At 46.3% G+C, this 19300-nt stretch overlaps 1 protein-coding gene across 1 annotated transcript in view; it reads left to right on the top strand.

Annotated features, from left to right (window-relative positions):
* The window catches only part of LOC147707491 (CD109 antigen-like), an 871995-nt gene that overhangs the window by 615036 nt on the left and 237659 nt on the right, over positions 1-19300 (top strand). Inside the window, exon 23 of the mRNA XM_086926508.1 lies at positions 1187-1363. Within this exon, the coding sequence (XP_086782634.1) occupies positions 1187-1363 (177 nt within the window). The remainder of the gene's footprint in view (positions 1-1186; positions 1364-19300) is intronic.

Below are 19300 nucleotides of genomic sequence, written 5' to 3'. Positions count from 1 at the left end.
ACTTTTGGGAATTTCCCTACCTGGCATAATTGTTTGATACAACTAAATGACCCTCTTGGAGAACTTAAAGTGTTATTTTGGGCCAAACAATTGTATAAAAAGGATTCCTTTATTTCTTTCTCAGAGGATTCTGCATTGTTTGGTTTATCATCTGGTTCTGTTAATAGATTTCTGCTCCTTCAAAGTGTCATATTTCAGGCATACGACTCCTTTCAGTCGGCTGCTCTTCTTAACTCATTGTCTTCCATCAATTTGACCAATCTTCTGCTTACAAATCCAAAGGCCTCTTCTATAAATTCCCTCCTCCAACATACTATTAGTGATCGTCCTAAATCCCCAATCGAACTTGCCTGGGAAGCTGATCTTCAAGTGGCCATATCTGTCTCTAAATTGAAACAGATTTGGAACAAGTTTAGAAAATCTTCTTGTGAAGCCAATACTACGCAAACCATTTCTTTGTCTATTATAGACTTTTTACAATGCCTGTTTTTCATAGAATACATTCCGATAATCCAGATACATGCTTTGCACAACATGCTGACCTTAAACATTTACTTTTTACCTGTTCCTATGTCTCCACTTTCTGGCATCAAGTTTGGGATCAGATTAATTCCATATTTTGTTCAAATATACCCTACTCTATTTTAAATGTTTTCCTAGGAAGTGTATCAGATGTGTGGGCTAATGTTTCATTTAATGTACACATAATAGACTGTTATTGGCAGTTGCTTTTCACCAAATCACTAAGCATAGGAAAGATTGTATGCAGTTATCGTCAAAAGCATGGTGGTATGAAGTGTGTTCTAATTATGCATTAGATACTGCATACATGCATCCTTTGTTTCTGGATTTGAAACAGCAGAATTGTGGTCACCAATTACTCAGTTTTTAGATAACTCTGCTAAATTATTTACTATACTTTCTCCTGCAATTTAAGTCTTTAACCCCCCTTGATTACCTTTATACTTTTTTCTTGGTAGTTGCAATTGGACATTATACAGTGTGGTTTCATGTGTATTTCAGTCCTTCTCCCTACCCCGTTATAAATATATTTTTAATTGATCAAGATTTTTATTTTCCAATCCCCTAATGTTGTATTCATATGTATTTCAATGAATGTATTCCCTTTATGATTTTAATAAATCATTCTTTAAACTTAAAAATAAATGTTTCTTCTTTTCCACAGGCGATATCCTCGGGCCATCTATTAATGGTTTGGAGAGATTAATTCAGATGCCTTATGGCTGTGGTGAACAGAATATGATCAATTTTGCTCCTATTATTTATATATTGGACTACTTAACTAAAACAAATCAGCTGACCAATGAGATTGAGCAAAAATCTATTCTATTTATGAAAGAAGGTAGGTATTTTCTTGAACTGTATTTCTTGATTTACATGTCCTGTTTTTAGATGTGCCCGGTGTATCATGTCTAAAAGTTATTTCTGTAAATTCACAGATTCCTGGCATACTGTGTGATGCTAGGATTTCCTTTTACTGCTTTAATTTGAAAGTCTGAAACCTTCCATGTGTTGGTGATTCTTAAAGCAAATTAATAATTGTATTAAAATATGTATTGTCTAATAATTGAGATAGATGTATGCAGCTTTTACAATGCAAAACTTAAATGTTTGTTTGCCGAAACGTAACTCCATGGTTATCACCTTAGTAATCCACCAGTAAGAAATGTAGGTAGCATTCTTATTCTTAACCTGAAATTGCGCTACATCCTCAGCTCTAAAATCTGCCACCTCTGTAGGAGCCATTTCCTTTTGAGTATATGGAGACGTTGCTGCTGTAGAAAAGTAAAGTTCCTGGACACTGTGCCAGGCTGAAGTATTAGAATATGTCAAAGCATTCTCTTCAAAACTGATTGCACATCACCCCCTTTCTCATCCCCATTCACCAAACATATAGTTGGGTAAAATAGGAGAATTTAAAAATGGGTCGTAAAATTCAGTTCCAGGGTTGTTTTATGTAATGTTGTATAAGTTACTTCTTCTGTAATGCACATGACTTTAGCTTATTAGTGGTATAAAGTAATTGGCGGCTGCTATCAGGAAGAGTGGCGGGGTGGGGGGACGAAGGACGGCGCTAAAACAAAAAATTAAATACAACTATTTACCTTCCGCTTGCGCATCACAATTTCTGTGCTCTTATGCTGCACTACTCAGCCTCTCAGACTTCTCTGTAGCCAATCCTGACGCTGCTCTCATGTATGAGATCAGCAACAGGATTGGCCTGAGCACCGTCGATATGCGCTCCCAGAGAAAGTGGGAGCCGGTGCCTGCTGAAGATGGCTGAAATGCCAGAAACCGGTCCTCGGAAGCTTGTTTCCGGTCCAGGGAAGGCATGGCTTGGCAGTTCGGGCTGGACTGTTCCCATTAGGCACAGGGTCAGACGGATTTGCATATGGCCATGTCTGAACTGGGGTGGCAGAGTGGGCTAAAGAACGGTGATGGATTAAACCCAGATCTGTTGACTGGGTGTGAGTGTTTGATGGATTGGTTCAGATGCTCCGTCCATCACCACCCCCTTTTGTACCACTTTGTTCGCCATAAGTTGGCAGGGTATGCTCAGACGTGAGTCCCTTGCTCACTTTGCCACTGGATTCAAGCTAGCAGGGCTGAAGACGGCTGAAATGCCAGAAACCGGTCCTCGGAAGCTTGTTCCCGGTCCAGGGAAGGCATGGCTTGGCAGTTCGGGCTGGACTGTTCCCATGAGGCACAGGGTCAGACTGATTTGCATATGGCCATGTCTAAACTAGGGTGGCAGAGTGGGCTAAAGAACGGTGATGGATTAAACCCAGATCTGTTGACTGGGTTTGAGTGTTTGATTGGTTCAGATTCTCCGTCCATCACCACCCCCTTTTGTACCAGCCTGCTGTCTCCAACCTGGGTTCAGCTCGGGTTGGAAACATCGCAGTGCACTTGTCGGTTTGGCCATCCTGAGATGGCCGGCCAAACGGTCATGCACACCGACAGCAGTGCCTAACACTCCCCCTCCAGCCTGCCATTGTCTGGCCCCACCCCTAACACTCCCCCTCCAGCCTGCCATTGTCTGGCCCGCCCCTTTTGCGCCTGATTGTGCCCCGATCTCGCCTGGCGACGGATATTGCCCTCAGCCCTGCTGCTTGCTTGCTGATTGTGCCCCCGAGATCGCCTGTGGTCATATTGCTGTGCCTGGTATCGTATTTGTATAGATATTGCTATCGTATTTTGTAGCTATTTATTTGTTCTGCCTTGCATTGTGCCTGGTGTGCCCCGGATCTCCCCACTACATTTTGGACATTTTGGACCGTGCCATTTGGTCCTAGCACCCTGCCGCTGCTCCCCTACGGCCCCACCCCCGTTCCCTCAAGCTTTCCCTGGACATCGCCTCCCCGCTCCCGTCTCCCAGCTGCTCCTCCCTCCCACTACCAACAAATAGATAGTCCCGTGAGCGGAAGCGCTGTGACCGTCCTGACCCAGTCAGCCACGGTCGCTCCACTCGCTCCCTGGACCTTTTTGCGCCTGATTGTGCCCCCGATCTCGCCTGGAGACGGATATTGCCCTCAGCCCTGCTGCTTGCTTGCTGATTGTGCCCCCGAGATCGCCTGTGGTCATATTGCTGTGCCTGGTATCGTATTTGTATAGATATTGGTATCGTATTTTGTAGCTATTTATTTGTTCTGCCTTGCATTGTGCCTGGTTGTGCCCCCGATCCCCCCACTACATTTTGGACATTTTGGACCGTGCCATTTGGTCCTAGCACCCTGCCGCTGCTCCACCCCCGTTCCCTCAAGCTTTCCCTGGACACCGCCTCCCCGCTCCCGCCTCCCAGCTGCTCCTCCCTTGCTCCGCCCTCTCCGCTCTCCACTTATGACAGATGCATTCGCGCGCAGCGTTTACGCGCAGCGGACGCGCCCTAAGCGCGCCGAAGGCGCGCCAAAGGTAAGCCCATCTACGCCCGTCCGTGCCCGGACCACGCCCAGCACCAGACTGAGGAAATATAAATTTTGGTCAAGTTGTGTTCCCTAGCGTGTACCCCACCGTCTCCGTGTACGAGTTAAAGTGCATGTAACTTCCCTCCTGTGCCAGCTATGAAGACGCAAATACATTTGCGTCCAACGTTAACATGTCCTCTTTCAGACCCACCCTGAATGGGTTGGATAGTCCGTTCCTAAGTATACTATGCCAATGTCTTTCTGTAGTGTACTCTACATGTTTTTCAGCTCTGGCAAAGTAGGCCCAGAATCTCTGCCATCGAGCCTTTTTCTTCCTCCTGACTCTGAAAAGCCTCAGCCCAGGCTGCCTCTGTACCCGTGAACTCTGACTTACTTCTAGCGCGGTCCACCGTGCTTAGCTCAGCCTGCTGCCTGCCAAGACTGACCTCAACCTTCGAGTTATCTGTTTCGCTCCTCGAAAATACATTCCTGCCTACTAGCTTCAGTAAACATTCCCCAGCTGCAGAGCCAAAGGGCCGGCCTGTCTCCGTGCAAGTAATTCATAGCCTCTGTTACCATGCTCCCATGGAAGGCCCATGCCCCCACGCTTCTCATGCAGACACTCAGGCGCTTATACACGCACTCACAGTCAGTATAGAATAGCTTCTGCCCCAGAGACCTCTCCGCCCGGATAGCTCAGTTCCTAAAACACCAGATATCAGATATGATAGAAGCACAAGTTGATCTGACATGCCAGACTTCTGTCTCTTTCCGTCAGTGCAAATGTCAAGCCCCCTGCACCCTCCAGTTCCACGTCAATCACACGTCATGCAGCTGCGCGCGCATCCAAGCCTCTGATTTCTGCTGACATTGCAACTTTCTGCTTAGTGCCACCCCTTTTGTGACACCTATCTGTGACGTTTCTAGCACACACCTTCAGTTACGCCTAGTCCACGCCTTCTGATTACGCACTAGTAACACGTGGATGCTGTTATCTTGTCTACTCTCAGCTGTTACGCCTACTCTATTATTTCCTATGATGTAAATTAAGTATATAAGCTATGTATTGTTAATAAAACATTGCTCTATCCCTTCTTCCACCCCTGTGGTGGGAAGAACATGATATCCTGGTCTTGACCATTCCTTTTTAAGGAATAAAACCCCTAAGAACTCTAACACCACGGACTCTGTCTTCTTTCTTTCCGATTGAGTTATTATTGATTAAGTACTTACCTGCATAGAAATTACGACAGTAAATTATATATTTACATCATTTTGGCGCCCGAATAGGGACCCCTCCCCCACCTCACGCGCCGGTTGGTGCGTTGTAAGCTCTGTCCCCTGCCATCAGTTAGAAGGAAACTACGCGTACCGGCAGGATTTCCTGTATCTCCCTCTGGCCCACGGAGGTGACGAAGATTACGATCAGTACCCAGACGAGGCGGTGAGGAGTGCGGAGGATCCCGACCAGAGCCTAGCCGAAAGAAGCAAGGTCCGAGGTGTCAAGAGGCCCACCAGTTTTCCGAAGTTTTCCGAAGTTTTCCGAAGTGTCGAGTCCAGTCGAGTTTTCCGAGGCCTTCTGTTTCCGTGCTTCCCGGTGAGTACCATTGCTGGGACGTATCTAGACGGGTTTGGGTACACAAGTCCCGTCTGCACTGTTTTTAGACAGTGTATCTGTACTGTTTAGCAGTACATCCGTTCTGCACCGTTTTAGCAGTGTATCTGTGCTGTTTAGCAGTACATCTGATATAGGGGGTAGTCATATATGTTTCAAAATGTCTTTTCATGTGATTAATGTCGTGGTATGAGTGTGACTGTTTCCTAATGTGCATTAATGTGTTCTTGTATAACTAGCTGCATTCAGTATTAAGTAGTGAGGATCGAGCGTTCAGTACCGAGTAAATAAGATGCCGTTTTTTAACAAGTTAAAGCAGATAGGAACTAGGAAAGGGATACTAGAGGAAGAAATTCCTATCCCCCCTAGGGACACCCCAGGTAACTTTATGTACCATAAGCATGGCATAGATGCCATATTATATCTCGATTTATGGGCTGACTATACGAAACACCTAGACGAAAGGCACAGATGGCCCGTTACCGGAACATGGGATGCCGAGTGCATCATGAAGGTAGAGGAAGCACTATGGAAAAAGAAAGCCAGACAATCTCAGAAAGACGCCATAGAGTTTTGGCGTAAGGAATCACATAAGCGTGCTGAAAGAGCACTACGTAGAGAAGACAGACTTAAAGAATCAGAGAAAGCCCAAGAAAACGAACTAGTTACCGAGGGGATCCGAGTAAAATCAGAACAAATAGACCGCGCACGAAATAATCTCGTAAACGGTATGTATCTCGCGGCCGAGGGTTCACCTGAGGCCATTTCAGAAATACCGAAAGACCTGCCGCCACCATTGGTTCCAACTAAAGTAACTCATAGGACCCCTAAAGACATATTCCTGAATTCCTATCTAGAGGATGTAGCACCCGCCTACACCAACCTGCCTGTTCGCACCCTGCCTACCGATGGGGACGGGGGTGGTAACCCGCCCCAAAACCATATTCTGCCAGTATCAAGACAGGTCTCTCCTGTTCCACCAGCTCCACCACTTCCCGTACCTAAAGTTGATCTACCGAAACCACTTCCACCTGATCCTACTAAAAGACAAATTCAAGTTCAGGTACAGACTCCACAAAGAAATAATGCTCAAACTTCCGCCTCAGGGGGTGCGACCGGGGGTCTTCACACCCCGACACCGACACGCAGGTTACCGCTCGGGGACTTGCGCAATCCTTTTTCGTTCAAATCACCCCGTCTTGACATGTTTAAAGAAAACCTTTCAGTTTGCAGATATGATCCAGTACCCGGAAAAGACGATATAATGGTGATGGCATCACTACGGTTAAGATCTGCTACTGATTTCCTGCTGTGCTATGCAGGAATGAAGGAGCGCCTAGATAGAATATATGAGTTTGTTCAGACGGGGAAGGACCCCGACAGTATTAAGGATGCCATGGAGCATCAGAAAGTTGACGTTCAAGCACAGATACTACGTTTTTTCATAAACTGCCTAATAAGAGAACGAGATAGGCCTGGGACCGATCGGAGTGAATTAGATGCACTAAACAAGTGGGGTCAAAATATATCTGAAGGAAAACACGACAAGGGGACTTGCATAGCCAGTATGTACAAGAAAATTAGAAAAGCAGTGATAGAAATACACCTAAAAGAGAAAGAAAAGGCTTCCTCCGAGGGGGAAGAAGAACATGAAGTACCAGAAGAAACTGTAGACACTATAGCATATGTAGGTAAAGGAAATTACCTTAGGAAAGGCATCCGTCCAGAAAGCAAGAGAGTTCTTTTCTGTGCCTTAACAAACCCGAATTCTGCTGAACATCAGTTCCAGGAAACTGATAAAAGGCTTCGAGATCGAGTAGGGTACCATGTACTAAATTCTATGGATGAACAAGAACTAGCCCGGTCAGCCATATCATGGGCCGAAAATCCAGACATATATAATGATGACACTGTAGCGCAGACATTTCTGAACCTCTCCCCAGACGAGCAGAAATTAGCAGGTGTATACATGATTCAGCACCTCCTTATAAAGTACAGAAATCAGCATTCTGACCCAGGTCCCTTACCCGAACTATTAGAAGCACTACTCATGGATAGATGGAGAGGTTTAAGTACCAAATTAATTCAAATGATTCTAGAACAACGCCATAGATATGACACTTTCATAAGCTCCGAATATGCTCCCGCCCCGCCCCCAGAAAGGAAAATGTATCATATGGAACGTCGGCATGGCATTGAAAGTCATGCATGCTAAGTACATCCAGTTATGGGTGAAGATCGTACCTTGAAACGCGTGTATGTACACACGCCACTGACTAAGTTAGAACTGTTAGAAATGAAGAAACTAGTACCCTGCCATGATAAAGATCCTGCAGGCTTTCACAGAGAGCTTAAAGATATGTTACTGATGGGAGATTATACGTATGACGATATCATGAAAATGTTAAAAGTATTACTGCCCACGGGCATCTACGAGAAATTAAAGGAAAAAGAATGGGAGGTGGGAGACACAAAGATTGCATGGGCAGAAATAGAAGATGAGGAGAACAAACGGGTCCCAGGGGTAGGCCTTGGGGAGAAAACTAAAGCACTGCCAGGTCTGATAGTACAGGTTCTGCCAAGATTATTGACAACTAGAAAAGAAGACTGGGATGCAATCTCAGCATGTAAACAGAAACCCGACGAAGATACTAGTGACTTCTATTCAAGATTCGAGAAATGTTTCATTATTAATAGTGGTCTTAAACCAAGTAGCGAGTCGTACCCGCATCTTTTTGTATCCAAGTTAGTTGAGAATTCCCTGTTAGCAGTTAAGAATCGTGTATACAAGGTTGAGAGTACATGGCAAGCAAACACGCCATCACAGATGTTACAAATGTTACAATACCATCAGAACAGAATTAGAGAAGAACAGGATCAGGAACAAAAACGTATGAAAGACACGAAAATGAAAATGTTAGTAGCCCAGTCGGTCCATACCGACGGGAATAGAAAGGGTACGACCCAGACAGGTCACGCCGCAGCTCCCGTTAAAGGGACATGCAACTATTGCAAGCAGCCAGGTCACTACGTACATGAATGCCCCGTTCTGAAACATAACATAGCAACAGGTAAAACTAAAGAAAGACCGCACCCGCCTAGACAAGACCACAACCAGCATCAGTCTTCACAGAATATGCAGCCCATGCAGAATACACAGCCTACGCATGCTTCTTCACCTACAACACAGACAGTAGCGGTATCACAGCCGCAGCCCATTGCCGCGTCTCAGCAAGTTTCACAGCAGATGTACCAGTATGCCCAGTCCGCTTACCCCGATTATCCACGATATACATGAAACAGCCTAGAGAGGGAAATTGGCTTGCCTCTTATTGAGATTCCTGTAGATCAAGAGGGTCCTTATGTACACAGTCAAGTATTGGGAAAAGACAGAAAGTTTTTAATTGACACAGGGGCAAGCCGCACAACAATCAGTCATAATGAAGTCCCAGGGGCACCCCTCTCAGGCTCACAGAATGTTTCCCTTGGTTTTTCAGGACAGCCCATTGTAAATGAAGTATCTGAACCAGTCCCCCTGGCTGTGGGTCCATTGTCACGTGTTACAGACTTGTTACTTACGAAATCATGTCCAGAAAATCTGTTAGGAATTAAAACATTGAAGGCTCTAGGAGCCATAATTTGCTGTTCTCCGGAGGGAGTTAGACTTTTTCTGCGGGATTTCAAGGGTCATTATATGTTGCGTGAGTTTGATGACAGATTGAAAAATGTACCAGAACACCTGTGGGCAAAAGGCCCAACGGATGTAGGTTGTATGCACATTACCCCATACCGTGTTACAATTAAAGAAGGTGTAGTTTTACCACGAATCAGACAATACAAATTACCACCCGATGCTGTAGTGGCTTTATTGGAAATCATTGAAGAGCTCATTACCCAGGGAGTGGTCGTAGAGACCGACTCCAATATCTGTAATTCACCCATCATTCCGATTCTTAAACGTACTGATCCCAATGCACCGCCAGTATATCGGCTGGTGATTGATCTAAGAGAACTGAACAAATGCATTATTCCACAGTACCCTGTGGTTCCCGACATCTCATCCTTATTGACTGCTATTGATTCAGAAGCAACGTTCTTCACTGTAATCGACCTCAAGAACGCCTTCTTCAGCGTAACTATTGATCCAGAGAGCCAATATCTCTTCGGATTCAGTTTAAATGGACGCAGTTTCAAATTTTCACGCGCACCTCAAGGATTCACAGAAAGCCCCAGCATCTATAGCCAAGCACTGAAAAGACAACTTGATTGTATCACAATGCCAGTTAACACCGCTTTACTGCAATACGTCGATGATCTGCTGATCACCGCACGAAGTGAGTCCGAATGTGAACAAGCATCACTGACAGTTTTACATTTTCTGGCAGACAAGGGACACAAGGTGTCTCCTTCGAAGCTACAATTCTGTGTTCAGCAAGTTGTGTACTTGGGTCACTTGCTGTCCAAAGTGGGGAGACAGCTCACTCCCGATCGCATTCAGTTAATTGCAAATACGCCACAACCCCAGACACAAAAAGAAGTAAGGGCCTTCATAGGCCTCACCTCGTACTGCAGACAATGGATTCCTCAGTATGCATTCCTAGCTAAACCACTGATTCAGTTAACAACGCAGGAGGCAGCGACTTCGACTGTCCTTCCTTGGACTCAGGAACATACACAAGCCTTTGAGGAATTAAAGAAAGCATTATGTCAAGCACCAGTTTTAGCGACACCATGTTACAGCAAACCGTTTACACTTTTTGTTACAGAACGTGAGGGTGCAGCATTGTCTGTCCTCACTCAAGACCAAGCAGGTTCACATAAGCCTTGCGCTTATTTTTCAAGTACATTGGATTCAGTAGCCCAGGCACTCCCTGCGTGCTTGAAGTCAGTAGCAGCAACAGCACTAGCAATCAGACAGAGCGATTCAATTGTTTTAGGCCATCAGTTAACCGTACAAGTTCCACATTCTGTGGAGGTTCTTTTAAACAGAACCCAGACTCAACACTTGACTATAGCACGACTGACAGGTTATGAGTTAACGTTATTCCAGCCACACATAGAAATCAGACGCTGCAGCATTCTGAACCCCGCAACACTGTTACCTACAATTATGACAGATCCAGCCCCGCATGATTGTATAGAAATCATTAATGCAGTAACAAAGCCCCGACGAGACTTAACAGATGTCCCACTGACAAATCCAGACCTGACACTTTATGTGGATGGTTCTTGTATGAGAACGAGTACAGGAGAGTTAGTGGCCGCATATGCAGTGACCACTGAAACTGAAGTCAAAGAAACACATCGTATTGACACACTGTCTGCTCAAGCAGCAGAGCTCATCGCTCTGACCCGAGCCTGTATACTAGCCAAGAACAGAAATGTTAACATATACACTGATTCCCGTTATGCGTTCGGAGTCGTACACGACTTCGGAATGTTATGGCAAGAACGAGGTTTCTTAACCTCTCATGGTGCCAAGATACAACACGGTCCCCTCATTCAAGCACTGTTAGAAGCAATACATCTGCCCTCAGGCATATCAGTCATGAAGTGTAAGGCACATACTAAAGTTACAGATTCTGTTTCCCAGGGTAACGACCTGGCAGACCAGACAGCAAAACATACAGCATTGACTCACACTCAGACAGCTGACACAACAAAGACAATAGGACCGACAAATTGTATGACCGTTAGGGATCCCGCACTAGATGTTATCGATATTCAGACACATGCTACCCCAGATGAAATAAAGAAATGGATTGAAGTAGGAGGGATCCAGACAGATCAAGGTTGGATGACGAAGGGAAAATCTACATGGTTTCTCCCTGACTCTATGATTAAAGTCATAATTAATACAGCACATAGTCCAGCACATCTAGGAGAAAAAGCAATGTTAGACAGTTTACAGAATCTCTGGAGCAATAAACACTTACGAGCAGCAGCAAAACAGAAAGTGCGTACTTGCATGATCTGTTGTCAGTTCAATCCAGGTAAAAGCGTCCCTGTAGAGCAAGGTGGATTTCATCCTCCCGATCATCCTTTTGAAGTCCTCCAGATGGATTATATCCAGATGGACCGTTGTCGAGGATTTAAATATGTCCTCGTAGTTGTTTGTGCACTGTCCCGTTGGACCGAAGCCTACCCAGTCCCAGATTACACTGCTCCGACCACTGCCAAGCAGTTGGTTCATGAATTCTTCCCACGGTACGGCATGCCTCGTGTCGTGTACTCAGATAACGGTCAGCCATTCTCATCCGAATTAATGAAGCAGGTTTCCTTGCTGCTAGGATATCAATGGAAATTCCATTGTGTCCGACATCCCGAAGCCGCAGGCCTTGTAGAAAGGCATAATCAGACATTAAAGACACGTCTTGCTAAAATATGTCAAGAGAAAGGGGTCGACTGGATAGTCGCCCTGCCAGTGGCACTGTTCTATATGAGAATGGTTGCCCATTCGAGATCGGGACTATCCCCGTACGAAGTGGTTTTTGGTAGACCACCGAATATGTGGGGGACGCCCATTCCTAAGAAAATTACTGATGTTGATTGCAATATGTTGACGGATTACCTTGCCTCCTTGATGTCTGCACTCCAATCATGTCGTTCACAGGTTGCCGCAGCCTTCCCTGACAACACTGATGTAAAGCCGCATGATGTCCGTCCAGGTGACCTGATTCTCATAAGGAACTTCGACAGGAAAAGTCCGCTGGAACCCCGCTGGAAATCGCCGAAGACCGTTCTACTTACTACAAGGACAGCGGTGAAAGTTGAGGGCTGAAAGGGGTGGATCCACATGAGCCATGTTAAATTATGCAATGGACTGAAATCCGACCCAGGCTCGTCCACCCCTTCCAAAGACTGTATCGAGCCCAGTGACTTTGAAGTTTCCGAACGAGAGAAAACTCCCCAAGAGGAGTACAGACTCAAGCTTCGATCTAGCAAGTCAGACAGTTTAATTGTTTAAGTCCTCCCCTAGGTGAATCGGTTAAATAGTTTCTGACATGTATCCCCTAGATCGAGATAGAGAGAGAGAGAGAGAATTTAAGAAACGTACATACTGTAAATCACTGCGTAGTCACTGTATAGTGACATTGTTAATCATGTTTTTTCTAAGTATCCTGATCATCGTTGCAAGTACACTTCTTCCAATCTATTGCCCTATTTTCAAGCGTGAACAATCTGCTTACAACGTTTCTGCTGAACACTCTTTTAGCGAGTTACCTCCACATGAACTTTCTTACAGACTTGCGCTGCGCAACAACACATTCATTAGTATGTTACACCACTCCCATCAGACTAATAACGCTACAAACTGCTGGATATGTGGCCGACTCCCTCCCTACCAGAATTACAAGGGAGCTCTGCCCCTCTTTCCGTACCCGTTCACTCACAACGGCTCCTGTGGTGCATGGTTCAAAATAATTAATTCCTTAGATTCTGATATTGCTGTCCTCGACGGGAACTGGGTTTGGGGAAACCTGAACTTAGTCCTGCTCAACGTCTGTTACCCTGATAAGGAGGGACTCCCTATTAGAAAAGGAACTGATCTAGAAAATGAAGTATATGGATTGAGTAATTACACAATTAACCTTATGATTCTTACTGTTGAATCCGAAGCTGTACCAGTCCTGCCCGCTATGCCAGTACTACCAGTCACTGGTGAATTATGTGTCAGAAAGAAAGGTTCAGTACACTTAGGTCATAGTAAATGTACTACTGTGGTCGAATTCAGTGATCATGGTAAATCATCCTTTAAAGTTACCCGTCATTCTTATTTTGTTTGTGGTCACACCGCATACATACGTCTGCCTCCAGATTGGGATGGTACCTGTTATATTGCATTCCTTCTGCCACCTGTTTTTCTAGCACCCCCTGATTACCACAGAAACACAAATCTAGTAAAGAATAGACTCCGAAGAGATCTCCCGCTTGTCGACTATACAGAAACGGCATGGGAACAATACACCGATTTTAATAAAGGATTCTTTTTCTTTTTAGGTCCCGTCCAAAACAGTAAATTAATACGTAGATTAACTAGAACCCTTGAAGCTGTAGTACGTGAAACTGCCTCCGCCTTAGGTAACCTAACAGAGGAGCAATCTGCCATGCGGGTTGTTGTCCTTCAGAATCGTCTTGTTATTGATGTCATCTTGGCAGATAGAGGTGGAGCCTGTAAGGTCATCGGGTCAAGTTGCTATGTTTTCATTCCACAAAACGCGCCATCTGTATATCAAGCTATTACACGTCTGCATAAAATTGCAAATCAGATACATCAGAATCCAGGCACCTGGACTTGGTCCGGTTGGTTCTGGACAACGTTAACCGCTTGGGGATGGAAGATCCTATCCTTCCTAGGTTTTGGCCTTGTCATAGTATTCAGCTGCTGCCTGTGCCTGCAGTGTGGGCCGGCGATATGTGGACTATGTGCCACTTCATGCATTGAACATTCCAGTTTTCTCTCAAACAGACAACGGAAGAGAGACGAACAAATTATGTTACAAGAACAAGCTGATCAATTTATGATGATCGATATATCATGAAGGGTCCGTAGGGAACAAGGAGGGAATGAGGAAATATAAATTTTGGTCAAGTTGTGTTCCCTAGCGTGTACCCCACCGTCTCCGTGTACGAGTTAAAGTGCATGTAACTTCCCTCCTGTGCCAGCTATGAAGACGCAAATACATTTGCGTCCAACGTTAACATGTCCTCTTTCAGACCCACCCTGAATGGGTTGGATAGTCCGTTCCTAAGTATACTATGCCAATGTCTTTCTGTAGTGTACTCTACATGTTTTTCAGCTCTGGCAAAGTAGGCCCAGAATCTCTGCCATCGAGCCTTTTTCTTCCTCCTGACTCTGAAAAGCCTCAGCCCAGGCTGCCTCTGTACCCGTGAACTCTGACTTACTTCTAGCGCGGTCCACCGCGCTTAGCTCAGCCTGCTGCCTGCCAAGACTGACCTCAACCTTCGAGTTATCTGTTTCGCTCCTCGAAAATACATTCCTGCCTACTAGCTTCAGTAAACATTCCCCAGCTGCAGAGCCAAAGGGCCGGCCTGTCTCCGTGCAAGTAATTCATAGCCTCTGTTACCATGCTCCCATGGAAGGCCCATGCCCCCACGCTTCTCATGCAGACACTCAGGCGCTTATACACGCACTCACAGTCAGTATAGAATAGCTTCTGCCCCAGAGACCTCTCCGCCCGGATAGCTCAGTTCCTAAAACACCAGATATCAGATATGATAGAAGCACAAGTTGATCTGACATGCCAGACTTCTGTCTCTTTCCGTCAGTGCAAATGTCAAGCCCCCTGCACCCTCCAGTTCCACGTCAATCACACGTCATGCAGCTGCGCGCGCATCCAAGCCTCTGATTTCTGCTGACATTGCAACTTTCTGCTTAGTGCCACCCCTTTTGTGACACCTATCTGTGACGTTTCTAGCACACACCTTCAGTTACGCCTAGTCCACGCCTTCTGATTACGCACTAGTAACACGTGGATGCTGTTATCTTGTCTACTCTCAGCTGTTACGCCTACTCTATTATTTCCTATGATGTAAATTAAGTATATAAGCTATGTATTGTTAATAAAACATTGCTCTATCCCTTCTTCCTCCCCTGTGGTGGGAAGAACATGATATCCTGGTCTTGACCATTCCTTTTTAAGGAATAAAACCCCTAAGAACTCTAACACCACTGACTCTGTCTTCTTTCTTTCCGATTGAGTTATTATTGATTAAGTACTTACCTGCATAGAAATTACGACAGTAAATTATATATTTACATCAAGACCCCCTGGCCCCCGCAAAAATCTCTCCATCCGCCTAACGTACGATGCTGCAACCCTCTCTGCACTCAACACCGGCCGACTCCCCGACTGCCACCAAGCCGCCCCAGGACGTACCCATGGACCCTTCACCTGCCTATCCTGCAAGTTCTGCTGCATCAGGACCAACACTACAACCACAAACGCCAAACTGAGCTCAAACAACAACCACCTGAAGTGCATCCTGCTCAACACCCGGTCGGTCCACAGACACGCCATTGAACTATGGAACCTACTCGACACCATAACACCGGACGTCGCCTTTCTTACAGAAACCTGGATGAACGCCTCATCAGCGCCCGACATCGCCATAGCCATCCCGGACGGTTACAAGATCGTCCGAAAAGACTGCATCAACCAAACAGGAGGAGGCATCGTCATTGTCCACAAGAACACCATCCGCATCTCGACCAGCTCCGACGACACCCTCAAAGCATCTGAACACCTTCACTTCCAGATACACACCGACCCCAAGACCACACTTAGAGGCACCCTCATTTACAGACCCCCAGGACCCCGCACACAATTCAGCGAAGACATCGCTGACTTTATCAGCCCACATGCCCTCCCCTCCGAGGACCACATTCTCCTAGGAGACCTCAACTTCCACCTGGAAATGGACAACGATAGCAACACCACCACCCTTCTGGACAACCTCGCCAATCTCGGACTCAAACAACTGGTAAACACCCCCACCCACTACGCCGGACACACGCTCGACTCAATCTTCTCCTCCAGCAAGCACGTCTCCTTCAATCACGCCACAGAACTCCACTGGACGGACCACAGCTGCATCCACTTCAACTTCAGAAAGACCACGACCCACCACCACCCACAACAAGTCTCCCACAGAAACTAGAACAAAATCACCAACGACCAGCTCACCACATTGCTAAACCAAAATCCTCCCGCCAGATCATCGACCCAGATCAAGCAGCCATCAATCTCGCACAATGGATCACCCACTGCGCTGACGAATTAGCACCCTTGAAAAGCCATCACAACAAGCCAGGAAGCAAAAAAGCCCCCTGGTTCAACGACTACCTCAAGAACTCCAAAATGAACTGCTGATCCCTCGAGAAAGCCTGGCGAAGAAACCCAACCACAGACAACATGACCGCCCTCAAAGACGCCACCCGCAAACACCACCAGCTGATCCGATCCACCAAGAAATCAGCATTAAAGGATCAACTCGACAACAACGCCCACAACAGCAAGGAACTCTTCAACATCGTCAAAGAGCTTACCAATCCCAGCACCAGCACCAACGACATCACTCCCTCTCAAGACCGCTGCGACTCTCTAGCATTGTTCTTCCACAGCAAAATCACTGACATACATAACAGTTTCGCCGACCAGCCCACTCCCCTTACCTCCAAACTGAAGCCCCCCACCACCACCCTCAGCGCCTGGAACCCGATCAACACCGAAGACACCATCCGCTTGATGAACTCCATCCACTCCGGATCGCCAACCGACCCATGCCCCCACCGCATATTCAACAAGGCCGACTCCATCATCGCACCCGAACTCCGAGATATCATCAACTGCTCCCTAAACACCGCTACCTTCCTGGAAAGCTGGAAATATGCCGAACTCAGCGGCCTCCTGAAAAAACCTACAGCAGACCCCACTGAACTTAAGAACTACCGCCCCATCTCGCTCCACCCATTCCCTGCCAAAGCCATAGAGAAAACCATCAACAGTCAGCTCGCTGCCTTCCTCGAATCTAACGGCTCTCTCGACCCCTCACAGTCCGGCTTGCGAGCCAAACATAGCACCGAGACCGCCCTCATTGCAGCAATAGACGACATCCGAACACTATTCGACAACGGGGGAACAGTTGCCCTCATCCTCCTGGACCTCTCCGCAGCGTTTGACACAGTCTGTCATAGCACCCTTGTACAACGCCTCAGCAACGTCGGGATACAAGGAAAAGCATTGGATTGGATCATCTCGTTCCTCGCCGGAAGAACCCAGAGAGTCCGCCTCCCCCCTTTCAGATCAGAGGCCACCGAAGTCATCTGCGGCGTACCACAAGGATCATCACTCAGCCCCACCCTCTTCAACGTCTACATGAGCCCCCTCACGGCCATTGCACGCCAACACAACCTCAACATCATCTCATACGCTGACGACACACAGCTGATCCTCTCCCTCACCAAAGACCCAAACACCGCCAAAACCAGCTTACACAAAGGGATGAAAGACGTAGCCGAGTGGATGAAGAACAGCCGTTTAAAACTGAATTCAGACAAGACGGAAGTCCTCATCCTAGGATCATCCCCCTCTACATGGGACGACTCATGGTGGCCGCCGGCCCTGGGCAGCGCACCCAAACCAACGGACAATGCTCGCAAAATGGGATTCATCCTAGACTTCTCTCTCTCGATGACCAGACAAGTCAACGTCATCTCATCATCATGCTTTAACATCTTACGCATGCTCCGAAAGAACTTCAGATGGATCCCCACCGAAACAAGAAAGACGGTCACCCAAGCACTCGTCACAAGCCGACTGGACTACGGAAACACCCTCTACGCCGGAACCACAGCCAAATTACAGAAAAAAACTCCCAACGCATTCAAAACGCCTCTGCCCGAATCATCCTAGACATACCCCGCCACAATCACATATCCGGTCACCTGAGAGACCTTCACTGGCTCCCCGTCAACAAGAGAATAACGTTCCATCTCGTCACCCACGCACAGAAGGCCCTCTATGACCTAGGACCCAGATACCTCAACACGCGCCTGACCTTTTACACCCCCACCCGCCAACTACGATCGTCCAATCAAGCCCTCGCCGCGATTCCACGCATCCGAAAAGCCACCATGGGAGGAAGATCATTCTCCTATTTAGCGGCCAAGACCTGGAATTCGCTCCCCACCCACCTCCGCCTCACACAGAACCACCTCTCCTTCAGAAAACAACTCAAAACTTGGATATTTGATAAGTAGCGAACCCCCCTCCCTCAAGCGCCTAGAGATCCTCTGGGTGAGTAGTGCGCTATATAAATTTTTGACTTGACTTCACTATAAATAAAAGGACAATAAACCTGTGTTATCATTTTATTTTTCAAGTTTTGTGGCTTCTGATGGAGGGAGGGGGATGAATCTCCTCCGCCATAGTGAAGCAGCCTCTGCTGTATAAAGTGGAACCGTTCTTAAGAGCCCAGGCAGGCCCTGTCCACAAGTCCTGGATTCTGAGTATAGGTGTTATTCATCACGCCTGATATGCATCAAAATCAACATGGTATTGTAAATACTGTTCACTTTTGTACCTTGAGAAATTTTAGCAGGTTCGACCTGCGGAATTGTAACGAAGTGCGAGGTATTAAACACACTTAGTAATTACTGGTTGTGTTAATTTTTACCCAACTTGGAATTCTGATCCTTATGCAAACAATGGTTTGTGCAGGGATCAGAAAATTACAAGCAACTCCGAATCAGTGTGCAAATATATCATGTCAAATGTTACATCTTTCATTTCTATTTGAATTTCTTTAGACTTGTGGGATCTTGGATAGGGGTGAAATGATGATAATTGCTCCATTCCGTACCTCAGAGCAGTTTTTTGCTGGCATTCCCAGTTTTCAGTCCACTTAATGGGTCGTACTTTTCCTTTACCCACATTTCAGGATTTCTGTTTTTGAGGCTTTGTTTGAGTCAACCCCTCTATCATCCTTAGTCTGTGACTTTGGGGTAGTCCTATAATTTCGAAATGCCAGAGGTTGTTTCCTTTATCCCATTTAAGGAATATCTAGATATTGTTAGCATAATTGTAGCATGTGAGGTTAAAAGAATTGATGAGTCTTGAGAGAAGTTTTATTCAAACGTTGGAGAAAAGCAGTGTAATGACTGATCTTTGAAAAACTCTACTCCAAGTGCTTTACGGTTTGGAGGGAGATTGATGATGGAGTGAGGAGGTAATAG

Source organism: Lissotriton vulgaris, chromosome 6 (assembly GCF_964263255.1).
Source record: "Lissotriton vulgaris chromosome 6, aLisVul1.2, whole genome shotgun sequence".
NCBI classification, from domain to species: domain Eukaryota; kingdom Metazoa; phylum Chordata; class Amphibia; order Caudata; family Salamandridae; genus Lissotriton; species Lissotriton vulgaris.
Note: the sequence above shows the minus strand (reverse complement) of the source record. Positions and strands in the feature narration are given on the sequence as shown.